Genomic DNA, 26,697 nt, shown 5'->3' with positions numbered 1-26,697 from the left:
TGAATAAATTGTATCATTGAACTTTTTTTGGGGTCATTTTTCCTGCAATTAGTATGTTTCCCCAATAGATGGGGGAGCGCCCGCCCGCGCATTTACTCCCGGAAGCCGTGTCAGAAAGCTCGGTGCACACTCACAAGTGCGTGTACGTACTAAGTAGTACGGACCCGGCGCACTCCGTGCTCTATTTCCATCAGTGCCGAATTCCGAGCGTGGGCACGTGACCTCTGAAATCACAAATGCTGAGTATTTTATAAAATTTCTCACACCATTCACGGCTACCATTGAGGAGTATGGTGAGTCCCAGCAGACCATATTTCTCATTTCAAATAAATCATTCAAGACAGCATGGTATGTAATGCCAGATACCCAAGCCTCATTGCACAAATTAAGGCAGCTATATTAAAGTGGTGAATTTGTATTTGTGTCCAGTACTTACAGCTTTCCAACTGCATAATGCAGGTCTGAACATCCATGGGGAAGTTTTTTAGATCCATTGGACATGAGAGCGTTAACGTTAATCTGAAAGCATACAGAAAAGTGTATAAGTGAGAAGTAAGTGAAATACATTGACAGTGTTGAACTGTGAACTGAAAACAATGCATGGCTCTAGTAGTGGCTTGCTGAAAATCACAAAACAAACACGACAGGTTTAAGCATTTTATGTGCAAGTAAAGTGCTTGTGAACAGTATAAATTGTATAAAATAAATAATTACGAATGGGTGTTTATAATAGTAGAATATAATAGTTCACTGTGAATTACTCCCGTGTTATTGTGTTTCAATGAAAAAACAATGGAATGCACTTGCTTAACAACAACAAAGTTGCATTTGAGTACTGTAATTTCTAGAGTATAATACATTATGTTCTGGACTTGTGTATTATGAACTTCACCTTTTGCTGGTAAGCATTCTCAAAAATCAAAGTCAAAGTCAAAGTCAGCTTTATTGTCAATTTCTCCACATGCCAAAGACACACAAAGAAACCGAAATTTCGTCTCCCCTATCCCACGGTGACAAGACATGGCTCACAACAGACAAACAAGTAAACAAGTATAACAAAAGCGTGCTGAATAAATAATGAATAAATAACACAACAAATAAATAAATAAATAAATAAATAAATAAATAAATAAATAAATAAATAAATAAGAGGAGCAAAAAAAAAAAGGAGCAAGTGCGCGTACAGCAGACATTCCCGAAAATAGCGCAACAGTGCCGCACGCTACGCAGAAGGGGTTAGCGAGTTCAGGGCCCTAACAGCCTGGAGAAAGAAGCTGTTGGCGAGTCTGGTGGTGCGGGAATGTGACTGTTATTGGCATAGTAATTTGAGAGAATGGAATGGTCTTATGTTCATGACATTTTTTTGTGTAAGATAAGTGTAAGTGTAAGAGGAATTGTCTTAGCTTTCTAACAGTTTCTGCTTTCACTTGTCAACTCAAGATATGAATACTGCTACATAGATGCATGTCCCTTTTGAGCTGCGTGCCTATGACAACGCTTAATGTGATCTTTCATTTTTTGTCATTTTTCATTTCCATCATTTATTTAATTCATTATAAAGGAAAAAAAACATAAATACAAATGTTCTCTAATCTAGAATGAAATGGAGCAGAAAGACGACTAGTCTTATTTTATCTGCTGCTTTTTTTCCCATTATTAAGTTACAATTTGCACTATATTTAATTATTACGTCAACCTTGCTTACATGGCTGCACGTACCTACCCAAAATGGGGAAAAATGAGCTACCGTGTTTGCCGGTGTATTAGTCGACCTTTTTCGATCCAAAATCGACTGAAAAAAATCGACCTCGACTTATACACCAAGTCATAAAATTTAACTTCGGATTCATCGCTTCAAATGTGATGGTAACCAAGGCCATTTCTCATGCATCTCATTGTGCGTGGGTGTGCGTTCGTCAGGCTCATCAAAGAGCGAGAAACTGAATCATTATAAAGCGTTTGTCGCATTAACACGAATCCCCAGCAACAATTTCAAATATTCTCACCTCAATAACGGACATCGAAAGCCAGGCAGCGACGATGACTGCTAGGGGGAAGTACTGGGTATTGAGCGAATGTGCGAGTCATTGCGCGTCAAGCAACGACAATAACTACCGGTACGTAAACATTCAATCGCCATGTCTAAATGAATGTCATTGGCACTTAGAAAATATTCGCCAAACTTGGCCAGACTTCCAGGGGAAGAGGCCGAATTTTCACTTGTTCTGGCCGACCGGAGGAACCAGCCGAGGCGGACACTTTACGGCGGTTGAGTCGTTGGCACTTAGAAAATATTCGCCAAACTTGGCCGGACTTCCAGGGGAAGAGGCCGAATTTTCACTTGTGGTGGCCGACACGGGGAACCAGCCGAGGCGGACACTTTATGGCGGTTGAGTCGTTCACACTTTGAAAATATTTGCCAAACTTGGCCAGACTTCCAGGGGAAGAGGCCGAATTTTCACTTGTGGTGGCCGACATGGGGAACCAGCCGAGGCGGACACTTTACGGCGGTTGAGTCGTTGGCACTTAGAAAATATTCGCCAAACTTGGCCAGACTTCCAGGGGAAGAGGCCGAATTTTCATTTGTTCTGGCCGACATGGGGAACCAGCCGAGGCGGACTCTTTATGGCGCAAGAGCTGTTGGCACTTAGAAAATATTCGCCAAACGCTCTCGATGGGACAGAAGACGACCTTATCTGGGAAGAGGAGGAGGAAACTGAGGATAGAGAAGACCAAGAACATGCCCTTTATGACGACAAACTAAACGAAAACGAATGGAACGAGCTTTTCGGAAATAGCGATGATGAAGACGAATTTTGAACTCTGCGTACCGGCAATCACTTTATAATTATAATTTGTTGTTTCTTAACTAAAAATAAACCAGTTTCTAAGAGTGTTCATTGTTGTTAGTCTCTATCGGCGCGTAATATCACAGGGTCATGAAGTAAATAATATTTAAAATGGCGTATAGATCGCTCGCTACAAACTCGCGAATTTGAACACATTTCGTCAATAAATTTCGCATATTTCTGATTGAATTTTGAAGTTTAATATAATGCAACAATTGAGCTCGACTTATACAAAGGATATATCATAAAATCGTAAATTTCCGTCGAATTTTAGGGGGTCGACTTATACCCCGAGTCGACTTATACACCGGCAAATACGGTATGTGTCTTGGATGCAATCAAGCAATGCTTATGTGGTGAAAAAGACTGTGTGGTAATGCTAATTATTACTTTTGAGAGCCTGAAATAATAATAAACAGATTTGGATCATCTTTAGTTAAACAATGTCTCTAAACGATTACTGGATTGGTTTGGTTTTTCAACCTTTTTAAATTTTATTTATTGGTTTTAGCCTTGTATTTGATTATACATTGTACAATGTCTCTGCGGAACCAAAAGGTTGCTGAGGGTCTGCTGGACTGTTTCTCTGCTCCTTTTCTACTTGATGTAAGAGTCACGTGGAACTCACCTTATAGAATATAAAACATTTCCATTCTTAAAAATCCGCAGCAACTTGTTGTCTGTTGTAACCTCATGGAAGTGTGCACCCTTTTCATTGGCGAAGAACAGATCTGGCTTCCAAATGGAGTCTAACATAGAGGGGTCCAAATCCAAAGAGTCATCTGGATATTCTGCATAGGCAAGCCTGGGATCATTCCACTGCTGACGAAGGAAAATGTTTACACGATAGTCCTAAATGCACAAGAAATAACAATATGAAGATTAAGCAATACCACATGGCATCTGAAAATGCATCAACACACAAATTGCATTTGGTGATAGAAAGTATTGAATTAGATTACACATGTTAGTTCAAGAGGGATTTTTTTTTGTGTGTGTGGACTGTGCAAAAGCTAGAATTGTAAGTTTAGCTGTGTAAAAAAGTAGTATTTGTACTGTATGTAGTATGTATTCAAATCATACAGTTAACCATTAGAATTAGAACCCTTTATGATAATGACACTAGATGAGCTATGATTGATTTTAACACAATAAGATAAAGCATGAAGCAGAGAAGTGACATTTTAAATATTTTTATTCAATCATTGTTTTTTTCGGACTTCATGATTTCATGATTTTTCTGCCTTCTCTGACCATCCCTGCTACAATGTAAAATATTACTTAATACGTAACACACTTAGCTAAGTGGAAGTACCGTAATTTCCGGACTATAAGTCGCGGTTTTTTTCATACTTTGGGTTGGGGGGCGACTTATACTCAGGAGCGACTTATATATGTTTTTTTTTCACAAATTTTTACTTGATCATTAAGACATCACTTAAAAGTATAGTTGACCACTTCCCATGTTATTTTTAGTATAGTTGATCACTTAGCATGCTTTTATATCTTTATCTTGAACATATTTAAAACATAAAAAATAGAGAAAACATCAAATAAAGCAATTAACACTTTAAAGCACCATATCCAAGTCCACTGTCTGTTTGCTCCTCTTATATTTATTATTATTATTTATTATTATTTGTTTATTTATCATTTATTCAACACTCTTATTTATTTATTGTTTGTGCCTTCTTGGGTTTTTCTGTGTTGCTTGTATGCATATGTGTACTATCTCACCGAGGGATAGTGGGAACGTAATTTCACTCTCTTTGTGTGTCTTGGTATATGAAAAAAAATCGACAATAAAGCAGACAAATTATATTTTCAGACGAAACTGGATGAGGGCGCTCTAAATTTCACCGTTGGCAATGACTCATCAACTGGGTGGGCTTAAGAAAAATGGCACCAAAAAGAAACTCATATTTTGCAGGTTACAAACTTCAAGCTGTAAAATACGCAGCTGAAAACAGTAATCGAGCAGCAGAAAGAAAGTTTGGAGAACCGTGATGTACCAATGGATTACTATTTCAAGTGACGTCAGTGGCACGGCGCGGCGCGGCGGTTGTTTACATAAAGGACAAACGTACCCACGTAAGGACTACCGGCATCATTAGCGGTGATCATTTCTAAGTGACACGGAGGACAAAGAGTTTGAAGGAATTAAGGATTTGGAGTGACATAGAAGGTTTGAAAAACTATTATGGCTTTTACGTACGCCCGGTCCTACTCTACTGAGTCGGCGGCTGGCACTCGGCCGAGTGGCTGTCCGCGAACGGTGCATGGGGCTCGGACATGGCCATTACGCACGCCCGGTCCTATGCCATGGACTCTCGTGTCTGGAAGTCCACGCCACCACACGCTTGGAAGTTTGTTTTGTTTAATAAAGAGCCGTTTACCAAACCCACGTCTATCCTTGTACTTTGTTAACGCTACAATATAGTTATATACTAGATCTGTGGAATAAAGACGAGGCTGACGTCAGGGCGCACGCGCGGCGATGTTGACAAAGGACGAGGAATTTGATCGATGGCTTTAATGGATTTAAAGTGCATGGATGGTTTGATAATATTATTGCTTATATTATAGTTATTTGAAATATAGTTTATCTATCGTTATATGAGCCTGTGGAATATTTCGAAGTGCAAGCGCCCTCAGCCGCGAGCACCCATTGTTGACAAAGAACGATCGATGGATTTAATGAATTGGAGTGACACCGATGATTTTATAAACGTGTTATTCATGTAATCGTTTTCTTTAATAACTCTATATGTTACGTCAGGCCCATTCTCAGCTCTTCGTTTGTGTTTGTCACGTTAGCATACCTATCGTTTAGCCTGTTGCTATGTATCGAACGATCGATGGATTTAATGAATTGGAGTGACACAGATGGTTTTATAAACATGTTATTTATGTAATAGTTGTCCTAAATCACTCTATATGTTACGTCAGGCCCGTTTTCAGCTCCTCGTTTGTGTTTGTCACGTTAGCATACCTATCGTTTAGCCTGTTGCTATCGTATCGAAAGATCGATGGATTTAATGAATTGGAGTTACACCGATGGTTTTATAAACATGTTATTCATGTAATAGTTGTCCTTAATCACTCTGTTACGTCAGGCCCGTTCTCAGCTCTTTGTTTGTGTTTGTCACGTTAGCATACCCATCGTTTAGCCTGTTGTTGCTATCGTTTAGCCTGTTGTTGCTCGTTCATGACTGTTTTTGGTGTGGGATTTTGTCGAATAAATTGCCCCCCAAAATGCGACTTATACTCCGGAGCGACTTATATAAGTTTTTTGTTTCACTTTTTGGGGCATTTTATGGCTGGTGCGACTTATACTCCGGAGCGACTTATAGGCCGGAAAATACCGTACTTGTATGTTGTTGGTCATCAGCTTTAGTTTTTCTCTTAATCGTGGTAGTATTATGGGATAAATTCGCTGCAAAACAGGGCTGGATGGTTCACAGCTTGCGTCAGCGGAATGCGGCAAAAATTAAGAAAAGTATGAATTGTAGCCCCTGACAGCTCAGCTTCTATTCACTTAGAATAACTTTCTGGTGATTTCTGGTGACTATTGATAGCTTTGTAACCCATTCCTTCTTTTCTTACCGAAGAACGTATCTAAACTTGGTCCATGATAGCTCATTTTGAACTAGAAATGATCTTTTATGCTTTCTCTCTTTATATCTTCAAAGTTTCTCTTCAGCTGTCTAAACCACACGTCATCTCCAGTTAGTATTTATTCATTGTTTATGCCTTCTTGGGTTTTTTTGTGTTGCTTGTATGGATATGTGTACTATCTCACCGAGGGATAGTGGGAACGTAATTTCAATTTCTTTGTGTGTCTTGGTATATGAAAAAAAAATCGACAATAAAGCAGAGTTTGTCTTTGATAAAACAACCAAATAAACAAAACAAAAAACTACATCTGAAAAAAAATATATTTTCAGACGAAACTGGATGAGGGCGCTTTAAATTTCACCGTTGGCCGTGACTCATCAACTGGGTGGGGTTAAGAAAAATGGCACCAAAAAGAAAGTCATATTTTGCAAGTTACAAACTTCAAGTTGTAAAATATGCAGCTGAAAACAGTAATCGAGCAGCAGAAAGAAAGTTTGGAGAACCGTGATGTACCAATGGATTACTATTTCAAGTGACGTCATGGGCACCGCGCGGCGCGACCCACGTAAGGACGACCGGCGTCATTAGCGGTGATCATTTCTAAGTGACACGGAGGACAAAGAGTTTAAAGAAATTAAGGATTTGGAGTGACATAGAAGGTTTGAAAAACTATTATGGCTTTTACGCACGCCCGGTCCTACTCTACTGAGTCGGGGGCCGGCGCTCGGTCGAGTGGCTGTCCGCGAACGGTGCATGGGGCTCGGACATGGCCATTACGCACGCCCGGTCCTCTGCCATGGAGCTATCGTCTCTGGAAGTCCACGCCGCCACACGCTTGGAAGTTTTATTTTGTGGAATAAAGAGCCGTTTACCAAACCCACGTCTATCCTTTTACTTTGTTAACGCTACAATATAGTTATATAGTAGATCTGTGGAATAAAGACGAGGCTGACGTCAGGGCGCACGCGCGGCGATGTTGACAAAGGACGAGGAATTTGATCGATGGATTTAATGGATTTAAAGTGCACGGATGGTTTGATAATATTATTGCTTATAGTTATTTGAAATATAGTTTATCTATCGTTATATGAGCCTGTGGAATATTTTGAAGTGCAAGCGCCCTCAGCCGCGCGCAGCCATTGTTGACAAAGAACGATCCATGGATTTAATGAATTGGAGCGACACCGATGGTTTTATAAACATGTTATTTGTGTAATGGTTGTCCTAAATCACTCTATATGTTACGTCAGGCCCGTTCTCAGCTCCTCATTTGTGTTTGTCACGTTAGCATACCTATCGTTTAGCCTGTTGCTATCGTATCGAATGATCGATGGATTTAATGAATTGGAGTGACACCAATGGTTTTATAAACATGTTATTCATGTAATAGTTGTCCTTAATCACTCTATATGTTACATCAGGCCCGTTCTCAGCTCTTTGTTTGTGTTTGTCACGTTAGCATACCTATCGTTTAGCCTGTTGTTGCTATCGTTTAGCCTGTTGTTGCTCGTTCATGACTGTTTTTGGTATGGGATTTTGTCGAATAAATTGCCCCCCAAAATGCGACTTATACTCCGGAGCGACTTATATATGTTTTTTTTCACTTTTTGGGGCATTTTATGGCTGGTGCGACTTATACTCCGGAGCGACTTATAGTCCGGAAAATACGGTAGTTCCCACCATGCAGGTCATTAAATCAAGATCACTATAGCTTAGTCACCTTCCCCTGTATACTAAGGATATAAAGTATGTTACTCCTCGAATGACTGAAGTATCAATATTTCGATTTGAGAATCAATTTCAGCGAATACAGATATGGTATCGGACGTACTGATATCTCAGTATTGACATGCACATCACTGACTTGTGCTGCTTGTTGCATTCAACTATCAGTTACGCAACTTCCCAACATGGAGTAAAGAAAAAACTGTGACTACCGCTACCTGTGAGTCTAAGGGCCTGATTTACTAAGATCCAAAATAATGAGCGCAAAATGGCATGTTCACAGAAGGCGCCCAGTTCACAACAAGTGTAATGGTGATGAAGGCCACTGTATCTAAAAGAGGGTTTTTAGGTAGCTCTAATGGTTTCTTTTCACCATGCAACATTTGAATGAGCACTGCAAGCACAAACAAGCATATGATTGAGTTACAGAAATATATCGCTCCAATAATTTTTGTGAAACCAACGATTTATCTCATTCTAGTACTCGGCCATCCTGCATAATTGCATTTCAAAGTTGGAATAGCTGCTCTGCAATACCACCAGACAATTGTCACAGTGCGCTGAAATGATTTTGACACAAGGACATGCAGAGTGGAAACTAGTTTTGTAATAGGTGCCCGGATTCATTGTCAGAGATGGGACGAGACACAAACATAGTGAGACGAGATACGTATCTCACGAGATCGTTTTCATGAGAATGATTTCTCCAAAAAGATCCTAATAATGTCTAATCTAATAATTCTCCAGTTTTTAAAGTGTGCAGATGAAAATAAAATGAATGATCTACTGTAATTTCTGGACTATAAGCCTTTACTTTTTGCTCAAGTTTTGAACCCTGCGGCTTGTCGTCCGGTGCAGCGTATCTATGGATTTTTTGTGATTATTGTGATGACTTGATCACTTGTACACTCGTAAAAAGGCTGTAGACCGCTGTTGAGCGGCACCGCTTCACTGGGTGGAGGGATATGTGACAAGGTCACTGAAGAAAAGAGTGGTGTGTTGATCGCATGTCCATCCGCCAGGCAAATAGTGCCGTATAATTGACACAAAGAGGAGACAGAACGAGATCAAGACGGATGTTACTGAAGAACGGAAGCTTTTATACACAAACCCTCATTTTGGGGGACAAGAGAAATGCATATGATGCCGCTTTTAAGTTAAGGCAGTCGATTTGGCTCTTAACAAGCACTGTGGAGGTTTCTGACAGTCACTAGGAGGCACTGGGCTATTGTTGATGACATCTTGTTGCGTCACCCTTTATTTATTTCCTGGTCACGCGTCTCAGTGACTTCTACTGGTGTGTTTTTTTTTATCCAGCCCTATCAGTGCTGTGTTACTTCCGTCTTGCTGCGGTATTACTGCCACGTCACAGGCAGTGTTTGGAAAGAAATGTTAAGGTATGTTATTAAAACTTTAAAAAGGCTTTCTGTGTACTGTCTTTCTTTGTAAATAACTCACGTGCACATGCGGCTTTTAGTATGGTGCGGCTTATTTATGAAAAAAAAAAAATTCCCTAATTTTTGCTCGTGCGGCTTATAATCAGGTGAGGTTTATGGTCCAGAAATTACGGTAGCTCTAAAGTGCAAATGTGAACATAAACAGGGGAGTCACTTTTGTTACAGGCTTATTTTTTAAAATACTGCTTGTATTCAGAGATACAAAATCTACTCCTGTCTCAGGTTTGACAAGTCATGTGAGTGCTAAATGAACCTGTTTGCATGCACTCCTCTCAGAATGCACAAAGTTGTGTGGAAATTTTGTGAATTTGGCAGGCACAATCCTGGCTGTGCTCGGTTAGTAAATCAGCTGTTTGCGTGTGCAATCAAGTTTGCTCCCCTTTTTTGCACATGCAAAACCTTTGGAACTCAGACTCTAAATGGCAGCAATTCTATAAAAGTATTTTTGAAGATACTGTTCAATTTAGATATGATGAAATCAAACATTTAAACACAATCCAACAGATCATGTAAATATACAATACTACAAGTAATTCCAACAATTAGATCTTTAGAAATTTGTTTCACTCTCTGTAATTTGATGTTGCAGGGTCCTCTTCCATACAATTATTTTTGAAGACGCTGTTCAATTGAGATGATGAAATGAAACACTGCACAACCCAAGTTCACAGTTCAATTAAGACATGATGAAATTACACACTACACAATTAAACATGTCTGTTTCACATGGATGTACTATACTATTCTGTAATTCAAACAATTTAATCTTAATGACCCTTACATGCCATTATCATTTACTGAGCTGTACCTGTTTGATCTACGTCATTAATTTTTTTTAACTCCCTGTAATATCATTTTGTAGATTCTTCCTAAGGCATTTGATGTGAATGTAATTCCTTCACATTGTGACAGTATCATAATCATCGATGAGAGAGAGAGAGAGAGAGAGAGAGAGAGAGAGAGAGAGAGAGAGAGAGAGAGAGAGAGACACACACACACAGAGACACTGCGAGGGAGATAGAATTATAGAATTATAAATATTTAAAAAACATCCACAATTATGTGGAGAAGCCTTTTTATGGGGAAGGAGGGTAACACTGGTTATATAAACTGCAATTACTTTTATCCTAATGTAATTTGTGGATAGATGTAATTTTAAATGTGTTACTCTATATAGAGTTTGTGTTCTTATATTGCAAGTGGGTCCCACAGATGACATTTATAGTATTGTTAGGAGCAAACCATCTAGAAGTGTCAAAGTGTTTTGGTTTTCTGTCCTGCATATTTCCTCATACTAGTTCCAGTTATTAGTTGTAGCATTGACATGTACACAAAATGAAGAAATATGAATGTACCCTTACATCACCACTGAACTGGTGGACTGTAGTTACTGTGAGCAACACTTGAACGAACATGTACATGTTTTTACTTGAAGTGTCCTGCTCTAAAGCCAAACCTTTGATAATGTAATTTCTCCCTTTGTGCTCTGCTCACACACAGAGAGAATAGATTAAGAGGGATTGCGTGAGCAATTGAAAAAAGAGAGTCGAACAGCAGTAAATCTGTTTAACATAGATAGCGTGTGCAGACCACAACGACCAAACCGGGCTTTAAGCCTTCCTTCTGTGTGTGCATGTGTGTGTGTGACTTACATTAGATATTTAATCTTAACCTTAAATCTCTTGACCTTCCTGTATTTGTTTCCACTTTCAAGGTAAAAAAAAGTGTTTCAGAAAAAATATCTCTGAAAAAGGTACTCTTTTTTTCAATATTTACTTAAAATTACTGTAATTTTCGGACTATAAATCGCATTTTTTTTCATAGTTTGGGTGGGGGGGCGACTTATACTCAGGAGCAACTTATGTGAATTTTTTCGCAAATTTTCAAAATTCAAAAATCTGTGATGTAGTGAAACCGTGATAAACGAACCGCGATGGAGCAAGGGATTACGGTCATTTGACCTGCAAGTGACGTCAGCAGCGCGGCGGTTGTTTACATAAGGACAAAGGATTCTATCACGGGATGACGAAGATGACGAAGGGCCCCACGTTTGAAGGATTTAATGATTTGGAGTGACACAAGGTTTGAAAAACGTATTTATGTTAGTTATTTGATATATTTTATTTCGTGTAGCAACTTGTATATGTTTTTATCGTTACAGTTCAGTAGTTGTTGGCTCGTTGAACTCTTGTTTTGTTAAATAAAGAGCCGTTTACCAAACCCACGTGTTTCCTGGTACTTTGTTAACGCTACAATATAGTTGTATACTAGATCTGTGCGGCGCGCACGCGGCGTTGTTGACATAAAGGACGAGGAATTTGATCAATGGATTTAATGATTAGGAGTGACACAGATGGTTTGATAATATTGTTGTTATATGATAGTTATTCGAAATATACTTATATATTATTAATAATTAGAAATGCAACTTACGAGTCCGACGTCAGCGGCGCATATGTGGCGCATACGCGGCATTGTTTACGTAAAGGACGATCGATGGATTTAAGAAATTGGAGTGACACAGATGGTTTGATAAACGTGTTATTTATGTAATACTTATTTGAATAACTCTGAATGTTACTCAGGCCCGTTATCAGCTCCTCGTATGTGTATGTGTCAAGTTAGCATACCGTATCGTTTAGCCTGTTGTTGCTGGTTCATGTCTGTTCTTGGTGTTTGATTTTGACAAATAAATTTGCCCCAAAAGTGCGACTTATACTCCGGTGCGACTTATATATGTTTTTTTCACTGTTTTGTGCATTTTATGCCTGGTGTGATTTATATTCCGGTGCGACTTATAGTCCGAAAATTACGGTATATTATTGACAATACTGACTCTATTTAATCTCTAATAAAACTAAAATAACCACAATTTATTGTCTATTAATGTCGCTTCCATTCATGGCAGTAAACCATATTTAAACGTGGTAATGATATCATGAGGTTATGTCACTGGGAACTCCCATTTATCAAGAGGAAATGAGTTGTGGGTGGCTCATAAAACAGATGGTAAAGAGTAGAGAAAGGTCTTAATCCTAAAGTAACATATGGTCCCTGTATATGTCCCTCTCTCTGGACTGGTTTGAAGTATGAACTTTCGATCAAAACCTCACTGATTGTCTTGACCCTTTCACTTTCCCTCATAACTGAATAGGCCCTTATTGGCCATATGCCACTCACACGTTTTCAAATCACTCAACAGCTTAGAGCAGGGGTGGGCAAACCTTTTGAATTGCGGGCCAAATTGGGTTCTAAATTTTGACTGAGGGGCCGAACCAGCAGCAGATGGATGTAGTGTTTGTGTGAAGTAATTCTAATGACATGTAAAGGTAATTGCATAAAAGGTTTTGGACTTTAGTAGGTAGTAAAGCATGGATATTCCAAAAAAGCTTTTTGAAAACAAATGCATTTATTAACAGCATTAAAAATGAAATTTCACCAAAAAACTATCAGTGATTTTCATTAAATATGACACTGTTATTATGAATAACAGTTTCCATCACTTCAGCGCCTGCAGGTCAGATTTATGAAATATGTTTATCTTATATCAAACGGCAAACATTCTGACCAAATACATCATCTTTAAGAATCTGTGAATGTAAATAAAGTAATAAAGAAATCAAAACGGTGACGGATATCTGAAAATCAGAGCAGAGCTTTAACTCACAAATATCTGGTGACAGAGGTGAGGAAACAGGAAACACTTAAAGTCGGCCTTAAAAACTTTAAGTTAAGATTAGTCGAAAACAGGTACATCAAAAACTTGCCTCTGTACTTGACTTTTGTTCCGCAGTTTGTCGGTGAAAAAAGTTTTACTGAGTCTTCAAAGTAGCTGTCAACCTCTCCGCTGTAGCCGCTCGTTCATGTGTTGACTGCTAGCGTAGTTAGCATTCCATTGTAGCAGAGTGACTGCTAATATTGTATTCCTTGAATACTGCAACCGTTTCTTGGCATATCAGACAAACCGGCATTGATCGGACTTCAGCGAAAAAATATTTTGTTGTCCATTCTTTTTTAAACAGTCCACCTTTTTAAACAGAGTCCACCTTTCTTTTCCTTGGGCGACTCATTTTAATGGAAGGATTCCAGGGGAAGGTTTGTGGGTGGCTTTAGCATAAAACTGTATCTGAAAGCTCAGCACGCAAATTAGGAGAACGCTAACGTCACAGCCCACACTCACAATTCTGCACTGATAGAAATCGATCTATTGAGTACGTACAAGCACTTGTGAGAGTGGACTGAGCTTTCTGACACGGCTTTCGGGAGTATATGCGGGGGCGGGCGGTTCCCCATCTACTGGGGAAACACAGTCATTGCAGGGAAAATGACCCAAAAAATGTTTAATAATACAATTTATTCCGGTTTGGTGGGCCAGATTAAACGGGCCCGTGGGCCGGATGTGGCCCGCGGGCTGTATTTTGCCTATGTCTGGATTAGAGCAACAGTATGCATACACATCCTGCTGCCATCATTAGAAGTTCATCTATTGGTCATTGAGTTATATTGGTTTTAATTTGAAGAAAAAAAAAACTTCTCACAAACACTTCTCACAGTCTGCCTGTCACAAACAAGAGTTTCTTGTTGCTCTTTTATTAACCACAATAACCAGCTCTCCCAGGATGAAAGTTCCTCGTGTGTTTCAGTTGCTCCTTTTTGCAAGAAGGTAAGATATTATTTTGTCCATCATTTCCAAAACAGAGCTGCAAATTACTGTGCTTCTATCCTTTAATAATGATCATTTTTGTCAAAAACACTTGATGGCATGATTGCTTTCTCCTTGAGCTGAAGCAAATGATATGGACTTAATCGTTGGGGTCAAATGACACTGCAGTTATTGGTTGGTCTTTGAGGATGGCTTCTATCTCACAAACTAGTGGTTGTTGTTTTAGAACAGGTGTAGCGGACACTGATTCATCGTCATAATTCAGTTATTGTGTGTTGTTACCCTGTCTTTGTTTACTGCCGATGAGTTTGTTCCATTGTGTATTCCTGCGGTCCCTTTGAGAGGGACGCATAAGGGATTGACAGGAGTTTTCTTCCTGGGTTATGTGACTGTGGAACTTGGAAGTACAAAAATAAACAACACGTTGTTGCGTAGTTAAAAAGTAGAACTTGCCTTATGTTTTCACTCTGCAATTTCTACAAAGATCTTTATGACTAGTCTGATCAGTCTCTCCCAGACTCTGCCACGGTGGGAAGGAAAGGAAGGATCAAAGTCCATTTTGCTCCTTCTGTTCGAAGACTGTTTTGAATCACGCAATGTGAGCTGATTTTAATGGGAAAGAGAAGCACTTGTGAATGTGAACACCAGACCCTTGAAAATCAAGATTGAAATTAGATTATATTTTAAATTGGTATCGTGTTCAAACGTCAACATGAGGCCCGGAAGAGCAAAGTCAGTGTAAAGTGAGGAGGATCTAATTGGAGAAGAAAATGAAAAGGATCTAATTGGAACTGGAAAATTGACCAATCTTTCTCTGACATGTTCCTCACCAATGGACGCAACAGTTACTTGCTTTTAAGGATGGGATGAGACACAAATCCCATGAGACAAGATGTGTTTTAGTCAAGCTAATTGACTAAAAAGCTTTTGAGAACCCACAGTCACCAGAAGACTTCACTGCAGTTAACCGAAGGAAAACATCTCTCTTCTGCAACATTTTGGCTGGATTTTTGTTTTTTTAAGAACTCATTCTCCTAAGTGCTCCTTGCACAACATAAAGTAATCAACCAAAAGATTATATGCCAATATTTAGCAGTCAATCAGTGAGCATGCATCCCCTGCCTATCAAGGGATGTATCTTTTATTTATTTATTTAGCTCTTTACATAAAAACTGGCCTTACTTAAACCTATTAAAAAGGTCCTACTTAACAGTGGCTAGCGGATGTGTCATTTAATAAGTGTCACTATGACAATCGGGATTTATTTCCTCTTTTAAAGTGAAACGGGATCACTTCCTTTCTGAAACAATAAACCCTAAAAGCTTTTCCCCATCATTTGTCAGCATGACGATCTCGTAGCACGCGGCCGCCGCGTAGCATGCTGCAATTTGTGCTGACTGGACTCACTAATAGAATTGTTCGCAAAATAGTAAATGATTCCAAGGCATTGGTAACGTGGGAACTGGTTCTCAACAAGAACTGGTTCTCAAAACGGAATTCCTTGATCAACATCATTATCAGATCTGTAGTATACATTACAACTTTGGACCCTTCATATACCTATTACATATGATGTTACACATCCAGCATTACAGAAGATGAATAGTTAACACGATTAATGACAGTGTGGAGCTGCTGCCTTAGAGCGAGAGGCTGTACATCCAGTTTTAAGGGCTTCATTGCCTCATTGCCTCATTAGCTAGCCTGTCGCCACATATTATGCAAAGTGGGCTTGGCGCGTCATAGTCTTTTAAATGCAGCTTTCTTTTTCTTAGAAGTCGTAGCCTCTTCTTCTTCCGTCTCCTCATTGGGCTTTTTTCCCTTTACGAAGAAGCTTTCCAAACATCTCTGTTTCTTGCTCATTTTTGCTTGCTTCGCGGGCTCAACTGAGGTGACATGTCACGTGACCGAGACGAGCGTCTTGACCTGAACCGACGGATGTAATTGGGAGAGAATCGCCAATTTTTTATATATTTTTCAAAATAAATACTTACTCATTTTTGCTAGCTTTGCGGGCTCGACTGGGGAAATATGTCACGTGACCGGGACGAGCGTCTTGACCTGAATTAATTGATTGTCGATAAAAACAAAATATATATAATTTTTCTGTGCGGCTTGGCGGCACCAAGTGACCCACGGACCGGTACCGGTCCGCGGCCCGGTGGTTGGGGACCACTGCTGTATAGGTCACCGGCAGTGTTCCCTCTAATTTTTCAAGTGTCTGTGCAAACACACAAGCTAAGCTCCCTGTGCACACTGTGGACTGTGTGCAAATCCTAAATAAATAAATAAATAAATAAATAAATAAATAGAATATTGTCAATGAAAACTTTAACTTGCTCTTGGTCGGATTTTGTTTTGTGTGACACGTCATTCCTTTTCTGTCGGTCTTTTGCGCTCTCCCGCAATAATGTACCGATCCCCTGTCCCATCTTCAGTCTTTGTTGAATTCCAACAGGTTTCAAATGACATTTCTGATGAATGGGATGCTTGAGGTAGTCCTACTTCCATTCCTTCCATATTTTTCCCTCCGTAAACTTGCCCGCCACTTTACCTTTACTGCATGTTTTGCAGGAGACCTTTCTCATTCGAAAAATTGAAAATCTCACCCAGTTTCACCATTTCCTCTACACTCCGACAGCCATTCAATCTTAAAAGAACTGCGACATCTCTTGTTTATTTTGACTTGGCAAATGGATTTGTCGCTGCTCATTTGTTTCGCCATGATTAGCTAATTTAGCATTTGCATCGCTTGACGCCGCCGCACTGTCGTTAGTTAGGTAACCTGCGCGGCACAGATGGGCGGGACAAATGTTCAGGCACTGCCAATCCTATGATTGGCTGTGTATCGTAAGTGAACCATATCATATCATTGGTTGCACACCTGTCAATTACTGATTTACGCTACAAAAAGGCACAGAAAGAAAATCATTCGTCCACTTAATTAGATTAGATTAATTAACATTGGATATTAATCAATCAGTTTATGGTGAATTTTATTTTGTGCGCAGCATGGAGTTTCTTGTGCGCAGAGACTGCGTGACCAGGGCGCAATTGCGCAGCTGCGCAGCTTAGAGGGAACACTGGTCACCGGCGAATCATAGGATTGCCGCATAGTGAAAGACAGCCAACTAGTTTAGAATGATGTCTTTAATTAGCGCCAAATAAAATGCTTTTGGATTACGGAGTGTGTGTGGGTGTGAATGTGTGTGTGTGTATGGGGGGGTGCATAGTGCTAACGCCTTCACACCACCTGCGGAATGGGTGCGTTGCGGTCTCTGTACAGTACACGTACTGAAGACACGCGCACTGCAATTCACACTCCATGCGGAACAGATGTTTTGCGTGTCTGGAAAGTCTGCACCTGCTCGACCACATGATCACTGAGGTTCATGCTGAAGAGTTGAGTTGCCAATAACCACCATAGAACTATATAGAGCAGGGGTCACCAACACAATGCCCGCGGGCACCAGGTCGCCCATGAAGACCGCATGAGTCGCCCGCAGGACTGTTCTAAAATTAGCTCAAATAGCGGCACGTGTCAGTGAGCTGCATATATTTATTTTACAGTCAAACCTCGGTTTTCGAACGTCCTGGTTCTCAAACAAGTCGGAATTCGAACAAAAATTCGAGATTTTTTTGCTTCGGTTGTCGAACAAAATTCGGAGGTCGAACCTTGCGAGATGAGCTGGGAGCACCCAAGAAAACCCGACCGCGCGGCCCGGATACCGACTGACTTCGTTGTTATTGTATTTTCATTACTTTGAGGTTTGTATTAACCCCTAATCATGCCTCCAAAGAAAGCAAGAGGGAGCAGTAAAGCCATCCTAAAACACAAAGACGCTCTTAAAGCAATGCGACAGTGAGCGCCCGGCGCTCTGCGGTTGCGCGATCAGACCAAATTAAGCTCCCTGCGCACTGAGGTCCACTTAAATTTTGGAAAGTACATCAAGACTTTTGAAATATTTTCTAAATTTTAGCGACGGCTCTGTCACAATAATGCGACCAGCGCAGTGCAGTTGCGTGGTTGGCGACGCGCTACAACAGTAGCGCGTTCGGCGATGCGCTGCAGTTGCGTGATCGGACAAAATTAAGCTCCCTATGCACTGAGGTCCACTTAAATTTTGGAAAGTACACCAGGACTTTAAAAATATTTTCTAAATTCCAGCGACAGTTCTGTCACAATAATGCGACCACCGCGGTGCAGTTGCGCGGTGGGCGACGACGCTACGGTTGCGTGTTCGGCGGTGCGCTGCAGTTGCACGATTGGACAAATATGCGCAAATGGAAAAATGCTTAAAAAATGCGGGGGGGGTTTGTCTTGAAATGGATGAAAAAATGTTCCATTATTTGTAATGTGAAAAATGGATTCGGAATTCGACCGATTCGCTTCTCGAACCGCCTTCTGGAACGGATTGTGGTCAAAAACCAAGGTTTGACTGTATTTTTGCTATTTTTGTTAAAATCACACTTAGTACATGTGAACTGGAAATGACAATAACAACACATAGTGAAAGCCAAAGTGTGCAAATTGGCTATTTCAGAAGTGTGTGTCAAACTGGTAGCCCTTTGGCTTAATCAGTACCCAGGAAGTGTAAATGATAGCCACATTTCCCTTTCAGATGATGTGTACTGGCTGCACGTTATGACAACATAAACTTGGAAGTAAATGACCATCCAAGATGAACAAAGATATTGATACGGGCTACCATGACTACTGTAATGAAATGGTCAAATGTGGATACTACTCCAGGATTAGCTCAACAACCGCATTGATATGGAAGGAAAGCTGTTCATAATTCATTACAACAGCATCAGTTTAAACTCCAACTTTGGAAAAATACAGGATTATCTATTGACATTGGATAAGCCCTTTAACATCAATGCATTGATGCCACTGAAACTTGGGCTAAATATGGTATGGAGGCAAGGGCTTCACTTTGAAGATACAAATTTGTCTACAGGAGGAGGATCAACAAATCTAGTGGAGGGGTTATGCTCCATATTGAGAGATTAGATTTTTTGTCAATGATGGTACAAAACGTAATAGAGTTTGTATCAATTGAGAGCAGTAAGAGAAAAGGTAAAAAAACACATAAAATCTATATGAGTAATTCGCTTGCTAATCTGAATCAGAATGAGGCCTCCCTGTGTGAAATAATGATGTCTGTGCATCTGAGGGCCTTAAAAAAACAGTCGAGTTCATTGCTAAAACAATACCATTGTCAGCATGTCAAAATGATGAAATGTACCCCAATTTATTACAACTGAATCTGGATACCGTATTTCCTTGACTATAAGTCACAGTTCTTTTCATAGTTTGGCCAGGGGTGCGACTTATACTCAGGAGCGACTTAAAATTATGAACACATGACAGTAATCCCTCGCTACATCGCAGCTCCAGTACATCGTGGATTCCCCCCCCAAAAAATAATTCTCAATAAAAATTCAAAATTGAGGAATTATGGAACGAAAGTTGCCCGCACGACAGCAAAAGGCAGGGAGTGCTCACACAATTGCAGTACGTACACTTGTACCTTGTTATAAAAAAAGTTGTTATAATAAGAGTTCTAAAACATATTTACAGTATTTTTATTGTACCTTGTTTAAATTATTATAATAATAAAAGAGTTCTAAACAAATATTTACAGTATGTACACTGTATTTATGGAGCTAGGTGATGGGCAGGACTGGATAAGCAAAATTGCTTCATCCCTTTGCCCATTTCGGCAAGTCGTGTTGTGTTAACTGTGTAGGAAATGTTATAGTGATGAATGGTGACAATGTACTAGCCAAAACAAGCAAACAAAACAAACAAACAAACAAACAAACAATGTACCGTAATTTCCGGACTATAAGTCGTGTTTTTTTTTCATAGTTTGGGTGGGGGGGTTATACTCAGGAGCGACTTATATATGTTTTTTTCACAAATTTTTACTTGATCAATAAGACATCACTTAGTTACAAGTATAGTTGACCACTTCCCATGTTATTTTAGTATAGTTGATCACTTCACATCCTTTTATATCTTTATCTTGAACATATTCAAAACAAAAAATAGAGCAAACATCAAATAAAGCAATTAACACTTTAAAACACCATATCCAAGTCCACTGTCTGCTGTTGTACACTTGCTCCATTTTTCCTCCTCTTATATTTATTATTATTATTATTATTATTATTTGTTTATTTATCATTTATTCAACACTCTTATTTATTCATTGTTTGTGCCTTCTTGGGTTGTTTTGTGTTGCTTGTATGCATTTGTACTATCTCACCAAGGGATAGTGGGAACGTAATTTCAATCTCTTTGTGTGTTTTAGTATATGAAAAAAATCGACGATAAAGCAGACTTTGACTTTGATAAAACAACCAAATAAACAAAACAATTAACTACATCTGAAAAAAATTATATTTTCAGACGAAACTGGATGAGGGCGCTCTAAATTTCACCGTTGGCCGTGACTCATCAACTGGGTGGGATTAAGAAAAATGGCACCAAAAAGAAACTCATATTTTTTAGGTTACAAACTTCAAGTTGTAAAATATGCAGCTGAAAACAGTAATCGAGCAGCAGAAAGAAAGTTTGGAGAACCGTGATGTACCAATGGATTACTATTTCAAGTGACATCAGTGGCACGGCGCGGCGTGGCAGTTGTTTACATAAAGGACAAACGTACCCACGTAAGGACTACCGGCATCATTAGCGGTGATCATTTCTAAGTGACACGGAGGACAAAGAGTTTGAAGGAATTAAGGATTTGGAGTGACATAGAAGGTTTGAAAAACTATTATGGCTTTTACGCACGCCCGGTCCTACTCTACTGAGTCGGGGGCCGGCGCTCGGCCGAGTGGGTGTCCGCGAACGGTGCATGGGGCTCGGACATGGCCATTACGCACACCCGGTCCTATGCCATGGAGCTCTCGTGTCTGGAAGTCTACGCCGCCACACGCTTGGAAGTTTGTTTTCAGAAATCAGAAAACCTTTATTGTCATTCTACATAGTACAATGAAATTGGAGGCCTCCATTCAGTGCATGAGAGGTAGATAAAAGTACAAGTCATGTTATAAATAGATACAAATAAATAATCAACAGAAGAAGAAGGATGCCCCGGTGTCCCCGTCCTTAGGAGCACCACAAACTAAGGAGGGATACAGTAAGGAACATAGTCAAGTAAATGAATAATAGGAAAGTAAATGAAGAATAGGAATCAGTAGTGCGGATAAAGTGCGGTAGTAGTGCATGGAGGAAAGTGTCATCAGTGCCGGTTGGAGTTGAGGGCGGCGATGGCTTTGGGAAAGAAACTGTTTTTGAGTCTGTTTGTCCTGGTCTTCATTTGCCTGTAGCGCCTTCCAGAGGGCAACAGGTCAAACAGGGCTGAGCCAGGGTGGGAGCTGTCTGCTGAGATGGCCTTAGCTCTGCTGAGGCAGCGGGCAGTGTAAATGTCCGTAAGGGAGGGGAGAGGGCGGCCAATGATCCTCTGAGCTGCCTTCACCACTCTCTGCAGCTTCTCCCTGTCAGCGGCGGTGGAGCTGCCGAACCATACTGTGATGCAGTACGTCAGCAGACTCTCGATGGAAGAGCGGTAGAAGATCAGCAACAGGTCGGTGTTGAGGTTGTACCTCCTGAGGACTCTCAGGAAGTCTAACCGTTGCTGGGCCTTCTTGACGATGGTGGTGATGTTCTCTGACCAGGAGATCCGGTCAGAGATGTGGACGCCCAGGTACTTGACGCTGTGGACCCTCTCCACCTGCTCGCCGTTGATGAAGAGGGGAGCTGGCTCAGGGCTATGCCTTCTGAAGTCTATGATGATCTCGTTAGTCTTCTTGGTGTTCAGAGCAAGATTGTTCTCTGAGCACCAGTCAGCCAGCTTCAGGACCTCCTCTCTGTAGGCTGCCTCATCGCCCTTGGAGATGAGACCGACCACAGTGGTATCGTCGGCGAACTTGACAATCCGGTTGTGGTTGTGAGCCGGTCTGCAATCGTGAGTGTAGAGGCAGAAGAGGAGGGGGCTCAACACACAGCCCTGTGGGGAGCCGATGCTCAGCGTACGGGTGGAGGAGAGGTGGGGGCCAACTCTCACAGCCTGGGGTCGGTTGGTCAGAAAGTCATTAATCCAGGCACATGTGAGAGAGGGGAGTCCGAGGGTGTCCAGCTTTGTGGTGAGTCTGTCCGGGAGGATGGTGTTGAATGCCGAACTGTAGTCCACAAAGAGCATCCGGACATAGCTCTGCTGCTGCTCCAGGTGGTTCACCGCATAGTGGAGGGCTACGGCGATGGTGTCCTCTGTGGATCTGTTGGTCCGGTATGCAAACTGGTGGAGATCAAGGTGTGGGGGGAGACAATCTTTGATGTGCTGAAGAACCAGCCTCTCAAAGCACTTCATGATCACCGAAGTGAGGGCCACTGGTCGGTAATCATTCAGGCTGGAGATGGCCGACTTCTTCGGCACTGGGATGATGGTTGAGGTTTTCAGGCAGGGTGGGACGGTTGCTTGGGCCAGCGAGCGGTTGAAGATCGTGGTGAAGGTGGGGGCGAAATCCTCAGCGTATGCCCTCAGCACCTTGCCGGGGACTCCGTCTGGGCCTGCGGCCTTTCTGGGATTCACTGCAAGGAGCACCTTTCTGACCTTGTGCTCCTGAACAGTGAGTGGAGTGATGTCAGAGCCGGATGGGGGAGGGGGCAGGGCTGGGACAGGGGAGTGCTGCTGGGATGTTCCAAACCAAGCAAAGAAGCTGTTTAGCTCCTCTGCCAGCTGTGCGCCTTGGTCTTCGATTTGAGCGGCACTGCCCCTGAAGTTGGTGATCTCCTGGATGCCCTGCTACACCTTACGGCCGTTGTTGCTGGACAGGTGGGACTCGATGCGTTGTCTGTGGTCCGCTTTTGCCCGTTTGACTCCTCTCCTCAGCTCAGCTCTGGCAGCGCTGTACAGAGCTCTGTCTCCTGACCTGAAGGCAGCGTCACCGGCTCTGAGGAGAGAGCGGACCTGGCTGCACATCCAGGGTTTCTGGTTAGGGAAGACCCGGATGGTTTTGGTCACAGTCGCATTGCTGGTGCAGAACTGGATGTAGTCCAGAACTGTGTCTGTGTGTGTCCCCAGCTCCTGGTGGTCAAACAGGTCCCAGTCTGTACGTTGAAAACAGTCTTTGAGTTTGTGGAGTGCATCCTCAGGCCAGGAGGTGATGGTCCTTAAGGTGGGTCCGAGTTTGAGTCTGAGAGGGGTGTAGGCAGGGAAGAGCAGGAGGGACAGATGGTCTGATTGCCCGAGGTGGGGGAGGGGGATGGGTCTGTATGCATGTTTGATGCTGGTGTAGAAATGGTCCAGGGTGTTCTCGCCTCGTGAAGCACACTTCACGTGCTGGTGGAAATTCGGCAGTACAGTCTTTAAGTTGGCCTTGTTAAAATCCCCCGCTACAATGTGAAAGCCGTCAGGGTGAGCCCGTTGTTGCTCGCTCACAGCTCTCAGTAGGAGAGAGAGTGCCGTGCTTACGTCAGCGTCGGGTGGAATGTAAACAGCAATGACGATAACAACAGCTAGCTCCCTCGGGAGGAAAAAAGCCCGGCACCTAACTAACATGTACTCGAGGTCCGGACAGCAGTGGCTGCCTACGATGGTCGCATTATTGCACCAGTTATCGTGCACATACATACAAAGCCCCCCACCCCTGCGTTTACCGGAGTCCAATGTTCTGTCCGCGCGTAGCAGGGAGCGGCTAGCTAGCTGCATGCTAGCATCGGGGATGTCCGGGTGTAGCCAGGTTTCGGTTATAATAATCACACAACAGTCCCGGACGTAGCGGTTTCCCGTGAGCTGTAGATCCAGGTCGTCCATTTTATGCAGCAGGGATCTGGCGTTGGAGAGAAACAGGCTCAGGAGAGGCGGCTTGTGCGGTTGTTTACGTAGCCTTAGCATTAGGCCAGACCGACGCTTCTGCTTCCTCTCTCTTCTTCGCCTGCGTCGCCTCCCAGACCCGACAACAATCCACGGAGACCCCGGCGGTCTCGCGATCTCGTCTGGGATGTTGTGCTTGCAGTGAAAGTTACTTGAAATAGATATCCGTGATTGATATCCAATGTCCATGAGCGAGTGGAAAGTGTACTTGGGATTCCCAGTGCAGAGTGTGCCAAAGAGTAAAAATAAGAAAAGATAGGTAAAGAGAAAAGAGCACTGGCGTGAAGAGCCGTAAGCCGCTGCGTCCGTCCGTTAATAAAGAGCCGTTTACCAAACCCACGTCTATCCTTGTACTTTGTTAACGCTACAATATAGCTATATACTAGATCTGTGGAATAAAGACGAGGCTGACGTCAGGGCGCACGCGCGGCGATGTTGACAAAGGACGAGGAATTTGATCGATGGATTTAATGGATTTAAAGTGCACGGATGGTTTGACAATATTATTGGCTTATATTATAGTTATTTGAAATATAGTTTATTTATCGTTATATGAGCCTGTGGAATATTTTGAAGTGCAAGCGCCCTCAGCCGCGCGCAGCCATTGTTGACAAAGAACGATCGATAGATTTAATGAATTGGAGTGACACCGATGATTTTATAAACATGTTATTCATGTAATAGTTGTCCTTAATCACTCTATATGTTACGTCAGGCCCATTCTCAGCTCTTTGTTTGTGTTTGTCACGTTAGCATACCTATCGTTTAGCCTGTTGTTGCTATTTAATGAATTGGAGTGACACCGATGGTTTTATAAACATGTTATACATGTAATAGTTGTCCTTAATCACTCTATATGTTACGTCAGGCCCGTTCTCAGCTCTTTGTTTGTGTTTGTCACGTTAGCATAACTATCGTTTAGCCTGTTGCTATCGTTTAGCCTGTTGCTATCGTTTAGCCTGTTGTTGCTCATTCATGACTGTTTTTGGTGTGGGATTTTGTCGAATAAATTGCCCCCAAAATGCGACTTATACTCCGGAGCGACTTATATATGTTTTTTTTCACTTTTTGGGGCATTTTATGGCTGGTGCGACTTATACTCCGGAGCGACTTATAGTCCGGAAAATACGGTACCATAGCAATGTTTAGCTCGAGTTTGCAGAACAGTTACTTAATTTATTCATACTTAGTAATTGTTTAATGTATTTATACATATTTTTTTATTTTATTACATGTGTAACGTCATTATATTCTCTGAAATAGGAGGTCAGTAGGTCATAGATATGTGATTTTGTGTTTTTTTTTGTGATATATGTTTTTTTAGGAAGAAAAAAAAACTTGCTGGCAGGACTGTTTTATTGTGAAATATACCAGATCCACCTCTTACAGGGGTCGGCAACCCGCGGCTCCAGAGCCGCATGCGGCTCTTTAGCACGCCCCTAGCGGCTCCCTGGAGTTTTTGCAAAAATGCGTGAAAATGGAAAAAGATGTTGTTGTTTTTTTGTTGTTGGTGGTTTTTTAGATATGGATTTTAGACGCTAATCGTGACACAACCATAGGTCGGAACCATTCTTATACCGTAAAAATGTATGTAGTTGTAAATATATTAAAAATACAGAATTTAAGAATGCCACCAAATAGCAAAATTTTGTCATAGCCTGCGACACAGCACAGGTGATTTGTAATCAAACAGGTGTGTGAGTGATGGGTCATGGATTCAAAAGGCAAAAAAAAAAAAAAAAAGATTGCTGATGAGAACAGAAGGTTTAAGAAAGAATGGACTGAACTTTTTGCTTTCATTGGCAATGAAGCATTGCCTGCATGTTTGATTTGATATGAGAAGTTGTCAAATAACAAGAAGAGGAATTTGGAGCGACATTTTCAGCTAAAGCATGCTAAATTTGCTGCCGATCACCCAGTTGCAACTGAGAGGAAAGGTGCAATTCCAGTGCTGGTGGAGAAATTTGAGGATTTGAGTTACAGTTTCAAGAAGTGGATTGCATCTCCAGACTCTATTACTGCTGCAAGTTTTGTTGCAGCCCCGGAGATAATAAAACGCGGAAAACCATTCACCGATGGCGAGTACATGAAGGGATTCATTCATTAAAATATCAGAGTGCCTATTTTCAGACTTCAAAAACAAAACCGAGATCATTCAGAAAATTAAAGACATGCCTCTCCGCACAAACAATATCACCGATCAGCAAATCAAGGACATCAATTCAGCTCCAGCTTTTTCTCCATTGCCTGTGATGGATGAGTCGTGTGACGTGACCGATATTGAACAGACAGCTCTGCTATGCAGGTACGTGACCTCTAATGGGGCGGAAGAAGAAATGATCGAATTGATACCACTATTTTTTTTTAAATATTTTAACATTAGGCATACAACTTATGTATTGACAGTCTAGTATGTTGCCTTATAAAAGGCTTTTAGATTTTTGCGGCTCCAGACAGGTCCTATGTTTTTTGTTTTTTTTTTGGCCAATATG

At 41.4% G+C, this 26,697-nt stretch overlaps 1 protein-coding gene across 5 annotated transcripts in view; it reads right to left on the bottom strand.

Moving 5' to 3' along the window:
- Window positions 1–26,697, bottom strand: part of glra3 (glycine receptor, alpha 3) — a 105,982-nt gene that overhangs the window by 42,666 nt on the left and 36,619 nt on the right. For 3 of the 5 annotated variants that reach the window (XM_088373349.1, XM_088373350.1, XM_088373353.1), the window contains 2 exons: window positions 3,478–3,701; window positions 437–519 (listed from right to left, as the gene is read on the bottom strand). In XM_088373349.1, the coding sequence (XP_088229475.1) occupies window positions 437–519; window positions 3,478–3,701 (307 nt within the window). Of the gene's footprint in view, window positions 1–436; window positions 520–3,477; window positions 3,702–5,064; window positions 5,800–7,156; window positions 7,226–26,697 lie in introns of those variants that run through there. The other 2 variants (XM_088373352.1, XM_088373351.1) reach the window with 2 other exon arrangements.

The sequence above is a fragment of the Syngnathus floridae genome, chromosome 4 (genome assembly GCF_059516105.1).
Source record: "Syngnathus floridae isolate MCC-2025c chromosome 4, RoL_Sflo_1.0, whole genome shotgun sequence".
Classification (NCBI taxonomy): Eukaryota; Metazoa; Chordata; class Actinopteri; order Syngnathiformes; family Syngnathidae; genus Syngnathus; species Syngnathus floridae.
This window is presented reverse-complemented; position numbering and strand designations above follow the sequence as displayed.